This window comes from Epinephelus fuscoguttatus, linkage group LG4, assembly GCF_011397635.1.
Source record: "Epinephelus fuscoguttatus linkage group LG4, E.fuscoguttatus.final_Chr_v1".
NCBI lineage: Eukaryota > Metazoa > Chordata > Actinopteri > Perciformes > Serranidae > Epinephelus > Epinephelus fuscoguttatus.
Window position 1 is genome coordinate 29,236,284 of NC_064755.1, and position 19,193 is coordinate 29,255,476.

A 19,193-nucleotide genomic window follows, 5' to 3' on the forward strand; every position below is an offset into this window, starting at 1 on the left:
GCCAGAAACAAAAGAAATAAGTCTCAAATGTGTGATGTCAGAGGGTGTGAGGACTGGAGATGCTCCATAGACATTGATTGGGAGACTGATTTTGGGAACCCACAGATAGTTTGCTTTCCTTTCTATACCCAAATGATCTTTACTCTGTTATAGTGACCTCAGTTCTGAAACAGAAAACATACTCATATACCCAGCACATTTCCCTGGATGCATCCAATATCATCTATAACATCTTTTTCATCTTGTTTGAAGTCCACACAGTTTAATACATTCAGCGTCATACTTGGGTTTGGCCATGTCATCGAGCTAGTTTGTTGTCTCTGCTAAGTAGCTGTCTGTTAGTCACTCACTCTACAGCAGGAAACAGTACTTCAAAATAAAAACTCTGTGCTGGAAATTCACTGTTCTTAAAAATAAAGTAAGGGTGTTTTGTTTTGTTTTTTCACAGCTGTGACATGTTTGTAAGTCAGTTGTGGTCCATTCAGAATAGGCCCGTGACCCACCAGTTGGGAAACACTGTTTTTGGATCTAATGAGTAGCTCCAGACTTTATGCCTTATGACATCACAGATTTGGGATCTAGCTCTATAGATCTGGATTTGGGAAATACTTGTTAATATCTACCTATATTTCTGGACTATCTTAAAATGGTATGTATGAATTTTGAAAATGGGTGTAGTTTCCCTTTAAATTAAGATTTAAAATAACGATAGTCACTGTCTTTGTCATATTGAGGGAAAAATATCTTTGGAGGAAGGGGAGAGTCTTGTATAACCTCAGTTTTAATTTTTGAACTGAGGAATTTACAGGTAAACAACGATTTTATTTCATGTGAAGTAGCGGAACCTTGACAAGGTGTATCCACAACAATATGGGGACTTATTTCCGTGTTGCACTCGATGGTGCTTCCTTGAAATGTCGACTGAAAACAGATCCTGCTTGTTGTGACAGACGGAGGACAATTCAGAGCTCACGGATTAACCCAAGCTTTGTTTTATCTTTGTGATGGAAAATGAGGCTGATGTGTTTTATCGGCAGCTGCCAAAAGTGGTAAGTTACAAATGTTTTATCTAATATTTAGAAGAGAAAATGACTCAGAGGAGTTTAAAGACGGTAAATGTGAGCTAGTTGATTGCTAGCTACATGCTAACGTCAGCGTTTTAACTGTCCTCAGGAGCTACATGCTCATCTCAACGGCTCCGTCAGCGTCCAAACCATCGAGAAACTCATCAGCAGGAAACCACATCTCAATATTGAACACGGAATGACTGCTATCGGCAAAGGCCAGCGGAGGACTCTGGATGAGTGCGTATATATTTAATTCAGAGCTTAATATGAGTCCCAGCGACCAATTCATCATCAGCTAGAGCTTTGTAGCTTACAAATCTGTCCTCATTTCATCAAGACAATTAATCCTTTAACCAAAAGTGATGTAGAAACAAAGCAGCTGATAATATATGTTGTTTATTTGTGTTCAGTGGGGAATTAGTTGTATTCAGGCAGACAAAGGTGAGCTGACAATAGGAAGAGTAACACACTGCGCATGTCCGCAGGTGTTTTCAGGTCTTTAAAGTCATCCATCAGCTGGTGGACACAGAGGAGGACATCCTGATGGTGAGCATTGGCTGTTTGTCAGAGATTAAATCAAAGTTTTTGCCTAGAATACCAGTAACAGGTGTTTCTTTTCTTTTCTCCCAGGTGGCCACTGATGTTATAAAGGAGTTTGCAGCTGATGGTGTCAAATATTTAGAGCTGAGGAGTACACCAAGGGAGGAGAAGAACACAGGTTTTGATGTCAACATGAAGGCTGATAATTTTCATGGAGTGATTTAATGTTGTTATGGCCTCTCTGAATAAGCAAATGCTCAACTAGAGAGTGGAACATATGATTGGATGCAAGATGCAGTTTGCAGGGGGAAAAAGGCAACAAAGTTTTTTTATTCACAAAATTGAACAATACTTCCAACTCAAAGGAGGGAACAAAAAGGGGTTGGAGATCCCAGCCAAAAGAAACAACAGATCTACTTGTAATCTCCAACCCAAACTAAAATAACAAAGCCCAACAATCTAATTCATGCTGTGAACTAAACGGGGAAGAAAACAATTCCCCCATGACTCCAGTGCTGCTACTGCTGTAGGCATGCATAACAAATGTTAGTATTGTTTTATCAAATTACAAGGCTAACACGTTTATTATCTTTTTCCTATAGGATTGACAAAAAAGAGATATGTTGAAACTGTCATCAAAGCCATCCAGCAGTGTAAAAAAGAGGATGTGGATATTGATGTCAGGTAAGCAGACACTGTGTTATTTCAGTGTGCAACAAGTCCAGAAATGTGTCTTGGGTGTGTGAGATGTGGCTGTGTTGGACAGGCTCTAGCCACAATCTTCTGACAGTTTGGTCAGAAAACATGCAGACCAGTGGCCTACTGGAGGTCATTTTGTAGGGCTCTGGCAGTGCTCTTCTTGTTCCTCCTCACACAGAGGAGCAGATACCAGTCCTGTTGCAGGGCTAATGCCCTTCTACAGCCCTCTCCAGCTCTCCTGGTGTAATGGCAGGTCTTATGGTATCTCCTCCATGCTCTTGAGACTGTGCTGGGACACACAGCAAACCTTCTTGTGACCACAGGTATGGATGTGCCATCCTGGAGGAGCTGGACAACCTGTGCAACCTGATTAGGCCGCAGGTACTGCCTCATGCTACCAGTAGTGACAAGGACACCAGCAGAACACAAAACTGAAGAAGAATCAGTCAGGAAGGATAAGGAGAGAGCAACTGTCTGTGGCCACCACATGCAAAACCATTTGCCAAAATCATTTGCACCAAAGCAGGTGAAATTGATTCACAATCACTTGTGCTTCCTAAATGACCACAATGATATCCCTGAAGTTTAACTGACTTGGTGTTACACTGTGACCAATAAATGTTCCCTTAATTCTTTTGAACGTATGATGATTCAGTAACGTGAGTGTTGGCCACAGTGGTGCATGGCTCTCAATGTGCCCATTTGTCCTGAAGGTTTCTGGTGGCGATTGACCGCAGGAATGGGACTGAAGTTGCCATGGAGACGGTTAAACTTGCTGAGGACTTCATGCTGTCCTCTAACGGTTTGGTGGTGGGACTAGACCTCAGTGGAGATCCAACGGTCAGTTGAAATTACACGTTTACTCTAAACATAATGCATCACCAGAGTTTAAACACCCCCCACTTGGTAACAGCGTTTTCTGGTAACAGCTGTGAATTATCCCAGTATGGTTCGAGCTCAGTTGCTTTTTTTGTGTTTATTAGGAGACGTATCCACATTAAAACTTGACAACACACACACCCGTTTACTTCTAGTGGCGCTGACTGTCGCCAAGAAAACTATCCTCATGAACTGGAAGTCTCGGAACTCCATACACATCATACACTGGAAAAACCTGCTCACAGACTACATCTCTTTAGAAAGTACAAACTCCTCTGACAATAATCATAACCCTACCTGGCTATCATTCATCACTTTTTTACAATCATAACCTGCCACTAACCTGCCACAAACCAGTCACATCATCCGCCCCAGATCTCTGACACCTTCATTCCCATCCTTAGTAATTACTACCGATTCATATATTTATTTATTTTTATCTCTCTTCTTCTGCCTGACGACCAATAACCACTGGACACATATTTACAAATTGTTATTATAGAATATATCTCCTTAGAAAATACAAACTCCTCCGACAATAATCATGACACTATCTGGCAACCATTCATCACTTTCTTACAGTCATCACCTACAACAAGCTATTATTACATCAATTACTACAGCCTCTGTAACCTTTACTCCCATTCATTGTGATCACTATTTATATATTTGTTTGTTTCTTTATCTATTTATTTATTTATTTATTTGGGGGGGGGGTAATTGATACAACCATTGTTATTACTATAACTATTATGATTAACATGATTAACATTTATTAATATTTATATACTTATATACTTATATACTATACTTATATATATATATATATATATATATATATATATATATATATATATATTTATTTATTTATTTATACTTACTAATTACCACTCTGGTCCCTGCTGGGTCACGCTTGTTGGGCCACGGCTGGTGGTCCCCTCCTTCCCATGATCATGGAAAACCTGGAATATTCATTGAATTTCAGTCTCATTTTCCATGCCTGGAAAAGTCATGGAATTGGTTAAAATCACTGAAATTTTTTGAAACCTCATGGAATTTTTTTTATGTGTAATGACATTAATTGTTGCAGTTCTCTTCCATGGATAAGCTTCCACATATTGTAGCAAACATAACCAAGTATAAGAGATTGGAAAAGGTTTCTGTTTAGTTTTCATAGGATAATTAACATTTGAAATTTTGTCCATGGAAATGTGTGGTAACCCTGCTGGTACTTTGAAGCACAATGTACTATCAGTTTTCCTGTACATTGAAGTTATGCTGTGCAGGAGTTTCCTGAAAAACAATGTATATACTCATATAAACATAATCCCATAATAACTTGATGCTTCCAAACTTCACCAAATCATATCAAAATTGTAGAGATAAAATATTTAGTCAGACTAAAATTAAGTGTTTGTTTTTCCACCAGGGGGAGGATTGCTGCAGGATTTTGTCACAATACTTCTTGTTAATGTATTTAACTTAATTTTAAGGTTGGCCATGGCAGAGACCTACTTCCTGCTCTGCAGAGGGCTAAGAACTGTGGACTGAAGTTGTCACTGCATCTCTCAGAAGTATGACCTTAATATTTTAATGCTGTTGATTAATTGAAGTCACATTATCTGTGAGTGCTCTGACATGACAATAACGACTGTTGCAGGTACCATCACAGCTGGAGGAGTCAGACTTGCTGTTGAATCTTCCTCCAGATAGAATTGGTCACGGCACCTTCTTGCATCCTGAAATGGGTGGATCTCAAAGTCTTGTTGACAAAGTGGTGAAGAACAACATACCGCTAGGTAAGTGTGAGATGAAATGATTAGTTGTCTGTGGAGTGCACAGGAAGTTAACTCGGTTTTTGATTTAACTCAACTTTCCTTTTCTTGTAGAGCTTTGCCTGACATCAAATGTGAAAGGACAAACTGTGCCGTGTTACTCTGCACATCATTTCAAGTACTGGTACCAGATGGGACATCCAAGTGTGATTTGTGTAAGTTCCCTCTCTTTGCACCTTACTGACAGGGAAGCTTTTTCTTTTTTTTTTTAAATGCCTGTTACACTTTTTAAAAATAAAATTTGATAATGGCTTATTTGCATTTTCATGACATACTATACTATGACCTTTTTTTTTGCATTTATATGACATACTACATTATGACCTTTTTTGCATTTACATGACATACTATACTAAGACTATTTTATAGCATACTATACTATGACCTTTTTTTGCATTTATATGACATACTATACTAAGACTATTTTATAGCATACTATACTATGACCTTTTTTTGCATTTTCATGACATACTATACTATGACCTTTTTTTGCATTTTTATGACATACTATACTATGACATTTTTTTGCATTTTCATGACATACTACATTATGACCTTTTTTGCATTTATATGACATACTATACTAAGACTATTTTATAGCATACTATACTATGACCTTTTTTTGCATTTTTACGTCATACTATACTATGACTATTTTATGACATACTATACTATGACCTTTTTCTGATTTCTTTAGACATACTATACTATGACCTATTTTGCATTTTTACATCATACTATGACTATGTTATGACATACTATACTATGATATTTTTTGCATTTTTATGACATACTATGCCATGAATATTTCAGACATACTATATTATGACTTTCTATGATATTTTTTGCATTTTTATGACATACTATGCCATGAATATTTCAGACATACTATACTATGACCCTTTTTTTTTGCATTTTTATGACATTTCTGATTTCTTTGGACATACTATACTATGACCTATTTTGCATTTTTACATCATACTATGACTATGTTATGACATACTATACTATACTATACTATGATATTTTTGCATTTTTATGACATACTATGCCATGACTATTTCAGACATCATATACTATGAACTTTTTTTTTTTTTTTTTGCATTTTTATGACATACTATACTATGACATTTCTTGCATTTTTGACGTACTATAATTTGACCTTTTTGCATTTTCATGACATACTATACTATGTTTTTTTTGCATTTTTATGACATACTATACTATGACCTTTTTTGCATTTTTATGACATACTATACTATGACCTTTTTCATTTTCATGACATACTATACTATGACATTTTTTGCATTTTTATGACATACTATACTATGACATTTTTTGCATCTTTATGACATACTATACTATGACTGTTTTTGCATTTTTATGACATACTATACTATGACCTTTTTCATTTTCATGACATACTATACTATGACATTTTTTGCATTTTTATGACATACTATACTATGACATTTTTTGCATCTTTATGACATACTATACTATGACTGTTTTTGCATTTTTATGACATACTATACTATGACGTTTTTTGCATTTTTATGACATGCTATACTATGACCTTTTTCATTTTTATGACATACTATACTATGACTGTTTTTTCATTTTTATGACATACTATACTATGACGTTTTTTTCATTTTTATGACATACTATACTATGACCTTTTTCATTTTTATGGCATACTATACTGTTTTTTGTATTTTTATGACATACTATACTATGACATTTTTTGACATACTATGCCATGACTATTTCAGACATACTATACTATGACTTTTTTTTTTTGCATTTTTACGTCATACAATACTGTGACTATTTTATGACATACTATACTATGACCCGTTTTGCATTTTTATGACATACTATACTATGACATTTTTTTGCATTATGACATACTATAGCACAACTTTTTTATGATAAACTATACTCTGACATTTTTTGCATTTTTGTGACATACTATACTGTGACCTTTTTCATTTTTATGACATACTATTACGTTTTTTGCATTTTTATGATATACTATACTATCACTTGCAATGATATACTATAGTATGACTTTTTTGGCATTTTTATTATATACTATACTATGACTATTTCAGACTAAGACCTTTTTTTTTTTGCATTTTATGACATACTATGACATTTTTAGCATTTTTATGACATACTATAATTTGACCTTTTTGCATTTTCATGACATGCTATATTATGACCTTTTTTTGCATTTATATGGCATACTATACTAAGACTATTTTATGGCATACTATACTATGACCTTTTCTGTGTTTTTTGGACATACTATACTGCGTCCTTTTTTTGCATTTTAACATCATACTATACTATGACTAGTTTATAACATACTATATTACGATCTTTTTTGCATTTTATGACATACTATCCCATGACCTTTTTTTGCATTATGACATACTATACTATGACAATTTTATGACATACCACACTATGACTATGTGACAAACTACTATACTGTGACCTTTTTTGCATTTTTATGACATACTATGTCATCTTTTTTTTTTTGCATGTTTGACATACTATAGTATGACCATTGCAAATTCTAGCAAATGTCATTAGTAGCATTGCAACTAGCAGGATAACTTTTTTTTATCTTCTTTCTTATGTAATACTGTGAATGTAGTGACAACAACAAATGTCAACAAATAGGACAAAATCTTTTTCATTAAAATTACCAACTGTAGCTTTAGTGGTAAGAAATCAAAGTTCACCATGAATAATTTTTATTCTTTGTCACATTACAGACTGATGATAAGGGTGTCTTCAGTACAGACTTGTCTCAGGAATATCAGCTGGCAGCCTCAACGTTTGGTCTCAGTCATGAAGCCGTATGGAAACTGTCCCAGCAGGCTATAGACTGTATCTTTGCACCTGACACTGTAAAACAGCAGCTCAAACAGAAGTGGACTGATGTACAGCCTCAGGTGTTCTTGTGACCTGTTCAGTGGAACCTACAGCCGATCATATACCTCAATTTTCAGTTTGGAAACTTTTCCATTAACTTTTTAACAAGTCTTTGTAGAACTCATGACATTACCTCAAAGGGAATACTAAAAGCAGTGTGAACATGTTTAAAATAAAAAAACTAATGGTACAGGATGCCTGTCTAGCATGTGTGTTATTTTCTTTTGATGAACAGTCTTTGCAGAGTTGCAAACATCATAATTCAAAGCAACAATCTTGGTATGACAAATGCTAAAGATAAAAAAAAATTCTTAATGGATATCCAGTCTTTAGGGTGCTCTTAATTGTCTGCAAGTCCATCCAAAGCTCAAAATTGCAGATTGCAGGTGATGGTGATGCTGCTTTGTGTCCACACACACAGTCTTGTCAGTGCAGCTCTGTTTACAGTCACGCCCTCTTTCCAAATTTGCCATGCTTATCCTTGTTCTTCTTGAATTTGCTGTGTTGCATTTCCTTCTTTTTTAGTTTCCCATGCCCGGGAGCCCCATTGCTTTCTTTGGTGTTTCCGCCATCCAACTTCCTCTTCTTGTCACTGTTGGGAGTAGAACATTGTTACAAACATTTTTACAACAACCAAACAACCATACTTTTGTCAAAGATTCTGAATGTCACCGTACCTCTTGATGCTGACGATAGATGTATTCCCTGCTTTCTTCAACACCTGGTCCCATTCCTCATCATCTCCACGGATCCTGTATCTGTAAATACAAAGGAAATCATTACAACTACAGTAAATATTGCCCTGTACGTTTCTATTCAAAATGCCACACACAAATAATGACCAAGGCGACCTCATACTCACTCTTCCATGTCCATGTCTTTCACTTTCTCCACATCCTGCTTGTGTCTCTCCTCAAACTCCTTAGCTGCTTCATTCTGTTAGTAACAGATTCATTTATCAACATTTTGTCTCAAGCAAACACATCATACGGTAAATGGATGCTGCTAACTTTTTATCATTGGAGTAGAAAGTGTTTTTTTTTTTTTTTGCTTTAATTTATTATGAAGTAAATATTGATTGCACAATGTTATGGCTATAGAATAAAGACACCACCAAGTTTACTATAAGCCTTGTTTTTATGATGCAATTCTGTCTGCCGCTGGGTGTGATCTCACAGATAAATGAAGGCTCAAATTACAGCATAAAGAACTTCACGTTCTGTGTCATGAAATTAATCTGCAAGTTAGGGTATCAATAACAGCCTACTTTATGGGTCAGAACTAATTTTGCAATTATTAGAAAGATCTTTAAATAAAATATCATATGTCTTTTCAACTTAAATGTGTTGATAATTTTTTACAGTTAATTGTTAGGTCTAAAGAAATGCCCATTCTAACTTGCTGGGGACCAAGGTCACATCTTCAAAGTCATATTTTTCCTGACAAACCGCTCCAAATGCTTCATTTAATTGTATATAAAAAATAAGTAATGCAACACATTCCCTCATGAGAAGCTCAAACCAGCAAATGTTTTGCATGTTTGCTTGATAAATGACTTATACAATAAATTGGCTGATCACGTACCAGATCATCATTTAGGCTTCTGACAGTTGGCTCCATGGAGACATCTTTAGCTGTCACCATCTGTGCCTCAATAGCTTTTTCTTGGATGCTGGTGAAGACCTGTAATAGTTAGCACATCAAAGCATTAATGTAGCTGCAACAGTTTTAGAAGCAGCTTTTATGGCATCGTTTCTACATCATGTTATTCAGTGACTTAAAGTGTGAACGTACTTGTACTAATTTCCGGATCAGACGGTTGAAGAGGCCCATGAGCTGTGAGCTTGGCAGTTCAATTTCCTTTTCCAGCTGTTCCACTGACTTGTGCTGTAAGCCTATACCCAGCAGTAACGCCTAGGAAAGACCACAAACAACATCAACAAGTATCACAATAAAACTAATAGTTCATGACAAACAAACAACTGAGACCATAACCAGCAGGGAAACTCACACACTGTGCAGCTGAGAGAGAGACGTCACCGAGTTGCTTGAGGAAAAACATGCGAGCCACAGTTGGGATCAAGTCCATGATGAGGTGGTAATCCACCATGCTCCTCGAGTACAGCTCCAGACGTTTGAGGTCGTAAGGGCTGAATTGGGATGCCAGCTCGGAGCTAGTGAGAACTGTGAAAAGTCAAAGACAAGTCAGGTCAGGTCAGGTCAGTGAGACACGGGGGGAATCTGAGAAGTTGTTAGTCAGTAGAGGAGTCTTACTGCTTGTCTCCTCCTTAGACTTCTTGTTCTGCAGGATGCTGAGTGACAGGCTCGGATGAAAGCGACTGAATTGGTAGGAAAGGAGCGACAGAAAACGCCGGCGGAAATCTGAGGAAAACAACAAATGTTCAGACTTAAATTCAAACAAATCCAATAAATTATGCCAAAAAGTCATAGTATAGTATGTCATACATTTTGCCCAAAAAAAGTCATAGTATAGTATGTCATAAATTTTGCCAAAAAAGTCATACTATAGTGTGTCATAAATTTTGCCCAAAAAAGGTCATAGTATAGTATGTCATAAATTTTGCAAAAAAAAAAAAAAGTCATACTATAGTGTGTCATAAATTTTGCCCAAAAAAGTCATAGTATAATATGTCATAAATTTTGCCCAAAAAAAGTCATAGTATAGTATGTCATAAATTTTGCAAAAAAAAAAAAAGTCATACTATAGTGTGTCAAAAATTTCGCCCAAAAAAGTCATAGTATAATATGTCATAAATTTTGCCCAAAAAAAGTCATAGTATAATATGTCATAAATTTTGCCCAAAAAAAGTCATAGTATAGTATGTCATAAATTTTGCAAAAAAAAAAAAAAAAGTCATACTATAGCGTGTCATAAATTTTGCCCAAAAAAGTCATAGTATAGTATGTCATAAATTATGTCAACTACTTCATCACTTCAAAGAATAAACAATCAAGTGCAAATTTTAAATAAACATTTGTATATATGACCAATTTCAAAGTTTTTTTTTGTCTGAATAACTGGGCCCAGAGGTAACACAGGAAACATCATGAATGTTCACCTTTCCAGAAGGCAGACAGCCACTGGCTCTGTTCTGGGGCGTCATCTGTGTTCAGCTCCTTCAGCATCACACAAGAGTGCTCTCCTGTCAGGTCATTCTGGAGACAATCAAACACACACAAACACACACACAGCAACAATTATAGCACGTGCAATTATAGCATTATAGCAAAATGTGCAGAAACACACACAAAAAAGTTTGGGTTTTTTTTTTTACTTACAGGGGTTTGTCTCAAGTAGACTGGAGTATACCCTGCTTTCTTCCAGAACCTGTCAGAGAGCAAAAACAATTTTTCTAAATCTGCAAAAATATAACGACCCCCTTCCCCTTCACTTTGTTCATAGAAACTCACTTGAGGAGCTGTGTAGTAAGGCCATAGGAAACTCCTAGATAGTCCAGTCTCTCTGCTCTCCTCTCACTCAGCTTCAGGAGCAGAGGAGGGAGCTCCTTCCGAGGAGTGACCACCTCCTCCAGCAGACTGACTGCCTGGATAACAAGAGACAACAACAGGGCCACTGTCACAGTTTTTTTCTGTGGTTACACGTCATACAAGTATTTGATGTCTGTCGCTGAATACATTTAATTGTCTTACCTCACTGCTGACGGAGGTGATCTCATTGTGATTTGAGTGTGTGCTCTCATCCATGGTGGGAAACTTGCCCTCATAGTACATCTGCAGCAGCTGGAGAGCTCTGGAGCCGTAGCCCATCTGGTGAACAGATTGAAAACCAGTCACATACAGTACACCCAGATTCATTAAAAAATGGAAAAACATGCTGAGGCCTCAGCAAGCTCTTACCCCTTGGTAGTCTGGATTGACAGCTATTCGCACCACTCTGCCTCCTGAGAGGCTGCCAAATTCTGGGTCTTGGAACTACAAAGAAATAAACAGAGGATTTCATGTCTGCACTGTGGAAATGTGAGCTGTAGTGATTTTGTCAAAAGCTCTGACACCAGTATGTACCTGTTCTGACACCGTCCAGGGAATGAGGTCGCCAGAGGCTTTCTTTCCTCTGGACAGACTGTTCAGGATGGACTGCCGAGATATTTCTCCTTCCAGACAAACCTAAAGAAAAACACATACAATAAGTCAAGTCAATAAACTTGACAAATGACTAAATACTGTATAGATACAAGCAAAAAAAAGGGTAGGTCCAAGTTGTCTCTGGATGCTTAAAGTCAAACAGAAATAGCTGGAGTTGGTGGAAGTCTTTCTTCTGAACATATCTGGACAAAACTTTCATGATACAGTATGACATTTAAAAAAAAAAAGTCAAACAACAGTGTGTTATAACATAAAGTCATAGTATGGTTTGTCTTAAAAAAATGCATAAAAGGTCACAGTAGTATGTCATAAGAATGCAAAAAAAGTTCATAGTATAGTATGTCATAAAATGCAAAAAAAGGGTCACAGTATAGTATGTAATAAAAATGCAAAAAAAGGTCACAGTATAGTATGTCATAAAAATGCAAAAAAAAGAGGTCATAGTATTGTATGTCATAAAATGCAAAACAAAGGTCACAGTATAGTATGTCATAAAATGCAAAACAAAGGTCACAGTATAGTATGTCATAAAAATGCAAAAAAAGGTCACAATATAATATGTCATAAAAATGCAAAAAAAGGTCACAGTATAGTATGTCATAAAAATGCAAAAAAAAGGTCACAATATAGTATGTCATAAAAATGCAAAAAAAGGTCACAATATAGTATGTCATAAAAATGCAAAAAAAAAAGTTCATGATGGAGTATGTCATAAAATGCAAAAAAGGTCATTGTTTAGTATGTCATACAAAAGCCAAAAAAAAGGGTCATGGTAGAGTATGTCATAAAAATATAAAGAAGTCATAATATAGTATGCCATAGAAAAAGTCATAGTATAGTATGTCATAAAACAATGCCAAAGTCATTGTATAGTATATCATAGAAATTGGCAAAAAAAAGTCATAGTAAGGTATGCACAAAAAACATCAAAATGAAATCACAGTATAGTATGCCATAAAAATGTCAACTTATAAAAATGTCAAATATGAACTGTCTGGGACAGATTTGCGAAAACCTTTAATACAGCTGTTTGCTTTCAAATACATGGGTTTTCCATCACTGCACACCCATTACAAACAGTTTCTTTAGGGGGTCTGGGGTTTCTTACCTGCACCACGGCGAGGACCTCAGGCAGTGAGTTCTGTGTGGGAGGAACGGGTGGCAGGAGGCAGAAGAGGTGATGGGCCGGCGCGTCAGACAACATCTGCAGATCGTTTGGTGAATTCTAGATCCCAAGAAAACATTTGAGTCAGCAAATAAACAAAAGCATGACACTACACTGTGTGTACAATATTATTCTCTTTGAGCAAAGCAAGTCATTTGAACACAAACTATTACACCACCTTGTAGTGCGATGCCACGTAGAGGGCCATCAACCTCTGCAGGAAAGCCTCGGATGCTTTGTGGTAACAGAACAGTGTGTCTCTGTTCACATAATATCTGTGTGTGGGTTGAGGACAAAAGTAACTGCAGCTTGTTTTGCTCAAGTATTGTGAGTACAAAAATTCTATTTCTTTCTTAGATTCTTTTTTCCCATTACTTGTTTGTTAACTTAGTGTTTTTTCTCTATACATGACACACTGTATATAACCAGGGGTAACTTAATGTTGTTTAAAGTTCATTAAGGATACAGGTCACAAGTCTGTGGCAGTGGGCAGCCAGAGATGAGCCTGGGTATGTTCAGACAGTCCAAACAGAGTAGGTCATTCAGCCACTTCTCCACAGCGTCTCCTGGAGCATACCGAATGGACTCATGTAGAGAAACCTCATGGAGAGAGCGAGCTGTGAACAAGGACATAAAAAACATCAGTCCATCCACTTCCTGTCACTGGGCACCTCCAGAACAGGAGTAAGTCCAGACCCAGTGCCATCTAGTCCACCTTCCACACTAGCGCTAGGGAGTTGATGTTCCACATCCTCAGAGCCAGTCTACGCCTAAGTCCCACCTTTGCCTGCCACCTGACCCTCGCCATCAAGCTTCCCTCCCAAATTTGGCTCTAGGAGGGGGCCCCAGTTACAGTGAACACACAGACAAACAAAGTAAAACACAGAGACATTTACCTGCTGCTAGCCTCTCTGTGTTGGTGGTCCTGTTCTCTGCTGACATGCTCTGCTGACTGTCTGTGCTCTGCTGCCTCAACTGCTGGATCAGTTTGAGGGAAAGAGAGCGCCCAGTGCCCTCATACCTGCAGAGATGAAGGAGAACAGCAGTCAGAAATGCAGCTAGCTACAGCTAAAATGATGCAGAAATTTATTGATAGCAATTTATTATGCTTTAGTGGTCATTAAATCCATATTACTCAAACCAGTTTTCATACCATCCTTGTGTAATGTTATCTGAACAAAAGTAATGGGGCATTCGATCATGTGAATATCATCCAGTCCTGTTACTGACCCGTTGATGGTGGAGGCCATGAACACCAGGTATGGCCCCAGCAGGTTCTTCACCAGAGGAAGAGGGATGGCTGCAGCCTCATCAATGACCAGCAGTTCAGCCTGGCCCAGCTTCACTGCATCACCTGGGTGGATGTACTGTTGGTCACACGAGCAGGGAAGTCAGATCACTCACTGTTATAAATAACAGGAAGTAGAAGGGTGGAGTGGTCTGGTCTCATTTACCTGAATTGTCTGCCGGTGCTCTTTGAAGATGTTCACCCGCACCACGGCTTTGTTGAAGTCTGGATTCAAAGACTGGATGATTTCATAGTCGAGATGTTCCTACAAATGCAAAATAGGGTTATGAAGTGGTGTCTGATCAGAGCATGAACACACTGTCACTGATACAGAAGAGACTCTCAGGCGGCCTACCTGATACTGCAGAGAATCAAAGCCTTTGAAGATGAATTCAAACATGGTGTGGAGGTTGTCCGGGCTCGGAGAGGTTACAAAGATGTTGGAGTAGCTGTAAAGAATGTCAGGCCATCATTAGCAAAACAAAAAACAGATAAAAGACAAATTTGTATACTTGCATAACGTTATAAAACTAATTCATACCCAAATGCCACGGCTCCAGCGACGGCCAGACCCAGCGCCGCAGACTTGCCTCGACCGCGAGCAGCAGTCAGAGCCACGGTGCTCCTCAGAGTCTTCTCTGAAATCGCCTCAATGAACTTCAGCACTCCTTTAGCCTACAGCAAAACACAAACCTTTAAACCTTACATTTATTATGACTGATATAAAAAAGGGGCATCTGTTGAGGAGTAATTTCTCTGGAACACTTTCGTAACCTGCTGCTGAAGTGTTGCTTTAAATCTTATCTGTGCATTCATCAATAGCTATACTTGGTAAATGTGTAAACTGGCTCCTCAGAGGGAGGTTCTGACCTGGTCCATGGTCTTGCAGCAATCCACCAACACGCCCACAGGCTGAGTGTCCTGAAGGGACTCCTTTAGATCCTTCAGCTCCTGTTCCCGTGGAGACAAACCGTCCTCCTGATGGAGATGAGAAAACTGGTCAGAAATCAGGGAGGATGTAGCCAACAAGCAGGCAAACTTTATGGATGTAGCATATTTCAAAACAGTGGCCACGAGTGCCTCATAAAAGGGAGAAATACAAAGAGAAAAAAGAGACATAAAAGGCCAAGGACACAAAGTGTACAAAATCAAGAAAAATCCACAGAAAACAAGCAAGTTTTAAGATGCTGCCTTGAGCCTGAGACAAGGGGAGACCTGAGGCTCCTCCAAGTAGGTAACAACTCATTTAAAGAAGACCTGAACACAAAATGGTTTGTATGATAAGAGCAAAGGTTTTTTTTTTTTAAGATTATTTTTTTGGGCTTTTTTTGCCTTTATTATACAGGACAGTGTGAAATGGGGAGACAGAGAGAGTGGGGGGACGACATGCAGCAAAGGGTCGCAAGCTGGAGTCGAACTCACAACCGCTGCAGCGAGGCATCACCTCTATACATGGGGCGCCGGCACTATCCACTATGCTACCGAGTTTCTTTTATCGATGCTGCATATTTTTCTGACAGGTGCACATTGCAAAACAATGACGTCAAACTCATGTGTCTACGCTGCTGGGAAACTTGCAACAAGGAGTCATGGCGGAGAGGAAGAAACAGTCCAAAGCGTGGCTTCATTTTATGAAGAAAGACAACAACAGTGCTGCTTGAAATGTCTGTAAAATTATAAATTCAACTCAAGCAGTATGCTTTAACGTCTTTCTACACACCCTGAACTTAAATTCCAGGAATGCCATGTGTTGGACACTCCACGCGTAAGTGTCACCGCTGCCCAACTAAGCAGCCTGTCCCTTGCTGAGAGTAATTATCCTGTTATAAAAAAAAAAATCAGCTCCACGCAGGCAGGCTTAGCAGGTTTATTCTTTGACTAAGAAAACCTAAATGCTGTACAAAAAGTCTCTCATTTCATCTACAGTGTTCAGACTCAGATAATAAAGCAGTTGCGGTGAGGCTTAAACCTGTGTAGGCCGTCTGTTTCCACACAGAAAACTGTTCAGGAATCAATAAAGAATCCACAATGGCATTGGTATCAATAAAAACTTCAGTTCCCATACCTACTCTGATATAACTACCTGAGTCTTTGGAGGAACAGGCTTGATGTTTGCCATGTGGCTGGACATTGGCAGGATGTTGAGTTGGTCGTCAATGACAACACAGTTTTTGCAGGATGCCAACGACAGAATGAACCTAAAACAGAACAAACGTGAATAAACACATTTAAGCGTTGATTCCACTGACTAAAAATACTCCAAACACCATGAAAGCCAGAGGAACACTCACCTCTCATTGAACCTTCCCACCACATCCTGATGAGCCTCAGTCCGGTATCGAGCGTGCACGTCCTGGATGAAAACAAGTCACAATGATCACAAGTCAAGCAAACACAGATGTGTGGAGATGGAACGGGTTATAGACTTACCATGGTCATCGTGTACAGCTGCTTGAGAGAGTTCATCGTCCTCAGCAGAATCACAACGATACCACCTCCTTCTACCGTCTCAACTGTCCTCGCTAACAGGTTGGGAGTGAGAGCTTCAAAGTCCTGTGGGACAGGAAATAAAACATCTCAGTCTACAGCAGTGGTTCGTAGCATTTTTTTGGATTGTGACCCACAATCGTGTATGTGTGTTTTTTTATATATCCTGGGAGCCACTGATCTACAGCCAAAGAGGAGACACTCACCTGCAGGACACACATGCCGTAGGTGTTTCCCAGGATCTTGTGTGTCTCGTTGTAGTAACAGTACCGGATGTTGGTTGCAGCGATGAAGAGCTCAAACGGGTCATCCTGATTCAGATTCAGCGTCCCAGTTTTTATCTTCTTCTGCAGCTGTCTCATGCGCTTCTTACGATTGCTGTTTTAGACATTTTAGACAAATCAAACACCTTTCTCCTTTTTCTTGTTCACAGATAATGTACAAGGCAAAAAATAATTTGCTTCCTAACTTTATTCAGAGGCTGTTTGAAATTACAGGGCACCAGCATGAACTTAGGGGAATAGGTATGTTCAAGAAAACAAGGGTAAGGACGAACATAAAGAATAGACAAACATCTGTCAAAGGAGTTAATTTTGTCATGTGACTCGAGACCACACCTCTGATCATTTAATCAATAATCTAAATAATTTCTTAAGCACCCTAAACTAACTGGTTAGAAATCTGTTAAAGGAGTTAACTTGAGGAATGGTTTACTTTGAATTTTTTAATAATAATAATAATAATAATAATAATAATAATGATGATAAAATGAAATAAAGTAAAATAAAATAAGGTGGTAAACAAACATAAACTGATGAATATTGTGTATGAACTATTGTGGAATGTTGGTATTGTTTCTCTCTGTTTTACTGTGTTTGTTTCTGCTGTTATTTTCATATAACCTAAACCTAGTTGTGAATGAGTTACTTAGGAGAATATGCTACATAAAAAAAGGATAGAAATAATAAGCTTTAGCTTCATCTTACAACTTTATGGTCTATATTTTTTGTTTGTTTTTCAACCTTTAATATATGCATTCTTTTTGGTAAATTGTTAGCAAGGATCTTAACCTATTAGCACTTCTCTGTCATACTACACTCACCTGCTGAATCCCAGGTCCTTCTTGTAGCACCACAGCACAGAGGGTCGAGCTCTGACTGAAGCTTTAGACAGCATGTGATGCAGAATGACGACCTGGATCAGAGGCAGATTTAACTGGGTTTAGTGCCAAATGCAAAGAAAGTTATATTAAATAAAATTGATACTGATACATTTGCTTAAGACAGCAGGAAGTGAAATACTACCTGATCTCTCCCACGATCTCCCACCACCACAAACATGGTGCGATGCTGCAGAGCGACTCCATTCTCGATCTGAACACGGATCCGGTTGTCCACCTTCTTACGGACTGTTGCCATCGTCTCACTGCTGAACGCAAAGGCAAATATCAGAGATACAGTGCGGCACAAACTGTGCTGTCAGACTGAGTCAGGAGGAAGGACTGACTGGAGCTAACTTTCAGCCAAAACAAATGAGAGTTAATAACAGCAGGGAAACTAAATTCTGCCACAACGCGATGAAGAAACACAGAATTAAGGCGTCGTTTTAAACATTTAACATTTTAACTTACCTTCTGTTGCACTCAAACTGCTTTTTGTTTAATCGTCATGCAGTTTTAACAAGTGGAGGGGTGAATTTACATGCCAGCCATCATGCTGTTGATACACTCACGTGGAGACATCCGTTCATGGAGGACCCTCGGTGTGACGTCAGAATTGTGCGACGCAGTTTGCGGAAGAGAACAGCCCTGAGTTTGGCCTGAAAGGCTGAAATCTCCACAACTGAGGCGGTTAGTGAGTAGAGTTAATCTACAATCGTCTTGGTGGTTGGCGCCAAGGAGAGACCGAGTCCTTGTTTTACAAGTCACAAGTAAGTCTTGGTCAAGTCTCAATTCAAGACTAACAAGTCCTGAGTCAAAGTAGGGAAGTCTGGAGCTGAGTCCCAATTTATGGCTGACAAGTGCCAAGTCAAGACCAACAAGTCCCAAGTCAAAGCAGGCAAGTCCAGTCAAGTCCCAAGTCAAGACTGACAAGTTCCAAGTCAAAGCAGGCAAGTCCTGAGTCAAGTCTCAAGTCAAGACTGACAAGTCCCAAGTCAAG

At 38.3% G+C, this 19,193-nt stretch overlaps 2 protein-coding genes across 3 annotated transcripts; one reads left to right on the plus strand and one right to left on the minus strand.

Annotated features, from left to right (window-relative positions):
* The first annotated feature begins 910 nt into the window (after nt 1-910).
* adal (adenosine deaminase-like) lies at nt 911-8,098 on the plus strand. The gene is made up of 10 exons (XM_049574719.1): nt 911-1,049; nt 1,174-1,304; nt 1,553-1,613; nt 1,698-1,785; nt 2,210-2,291; nt 3,020-3,146; nt 4,679-4,759; nt 4,846-4,984; nt 5,075-5,175; nt 7,810-8,098. Exons 1-10 carry the CDS (start codon nt 1,005-1,007, stop codon nt 7,999-8,001), a joined length of 1,047 nt encoding a protein of 348 aa, XP_049430676.1. The 5' UTR covers nt 911-1,004; the 3' UTR covers nt 8,002-8,098.
* Nucleotides 8,099-8,174: 76 nt separating this feature from the next.
* Nucleotides 8,175-18,808, minus strand: nat10 (N-acetyltransferase 10). 2 transcript variants are annotated; one of them, XM_049574717.1, is made up of 29 exons: nt 18,665-18,808; nt 18,339-18,462; nt 18,137-18,228; nt 17,241-17,412; nt 16,978-17,100; nt 16,839-16,900; nt 16,631-16,745; nt 15,418-15,525; nt 15,089-15,222; nt 14,903-14,996; nt 14,714-14,812; nt 14,490-14,626; nt 14,156-14,280; nt 13,726-13,876; nt 13,438-13,534; nt 13,203-13,319; nt 12,014-12,115; nt 11,849-11,923; nt 11,642-11,758; nt 11,402-11,535; nt 11,270-11,318; nt 11,050-11,146; nt 10,244-10,351; nt 9,981-10,153; nt 9,764-9,883; nt 9,554-9,652; nt 8,832-8,905; nt 8,647-8,727; nt 8,175-8,561 (listed from the first exon to the last, which is right to left on the minus strand). In XM_049574717.1, exons 2-29 carry the CDS (start codon nt 18,450-18,452, stop codon nt 8,417-8,419), a joined length of 3,114 nt encoding a protein of 1,037 aa, XP_049430674.1. In that variant the 5' UTR covers nt 18,453-18,462; nt 18,665-18,808; the 3' UTR covers nt 8,175-8,416. The 2 variants fall into 2 exon arrangements, with proteins under 2 accessions (XP_049430674.1, XP_049430675.1); XM_049574718.1 differs by having other exon boundaries at nt 18,339-18,459; nt 18,665-18,792.
* Between the last annotated feature and the right edge of the window lie 385 nt (nt 18,809-19,193).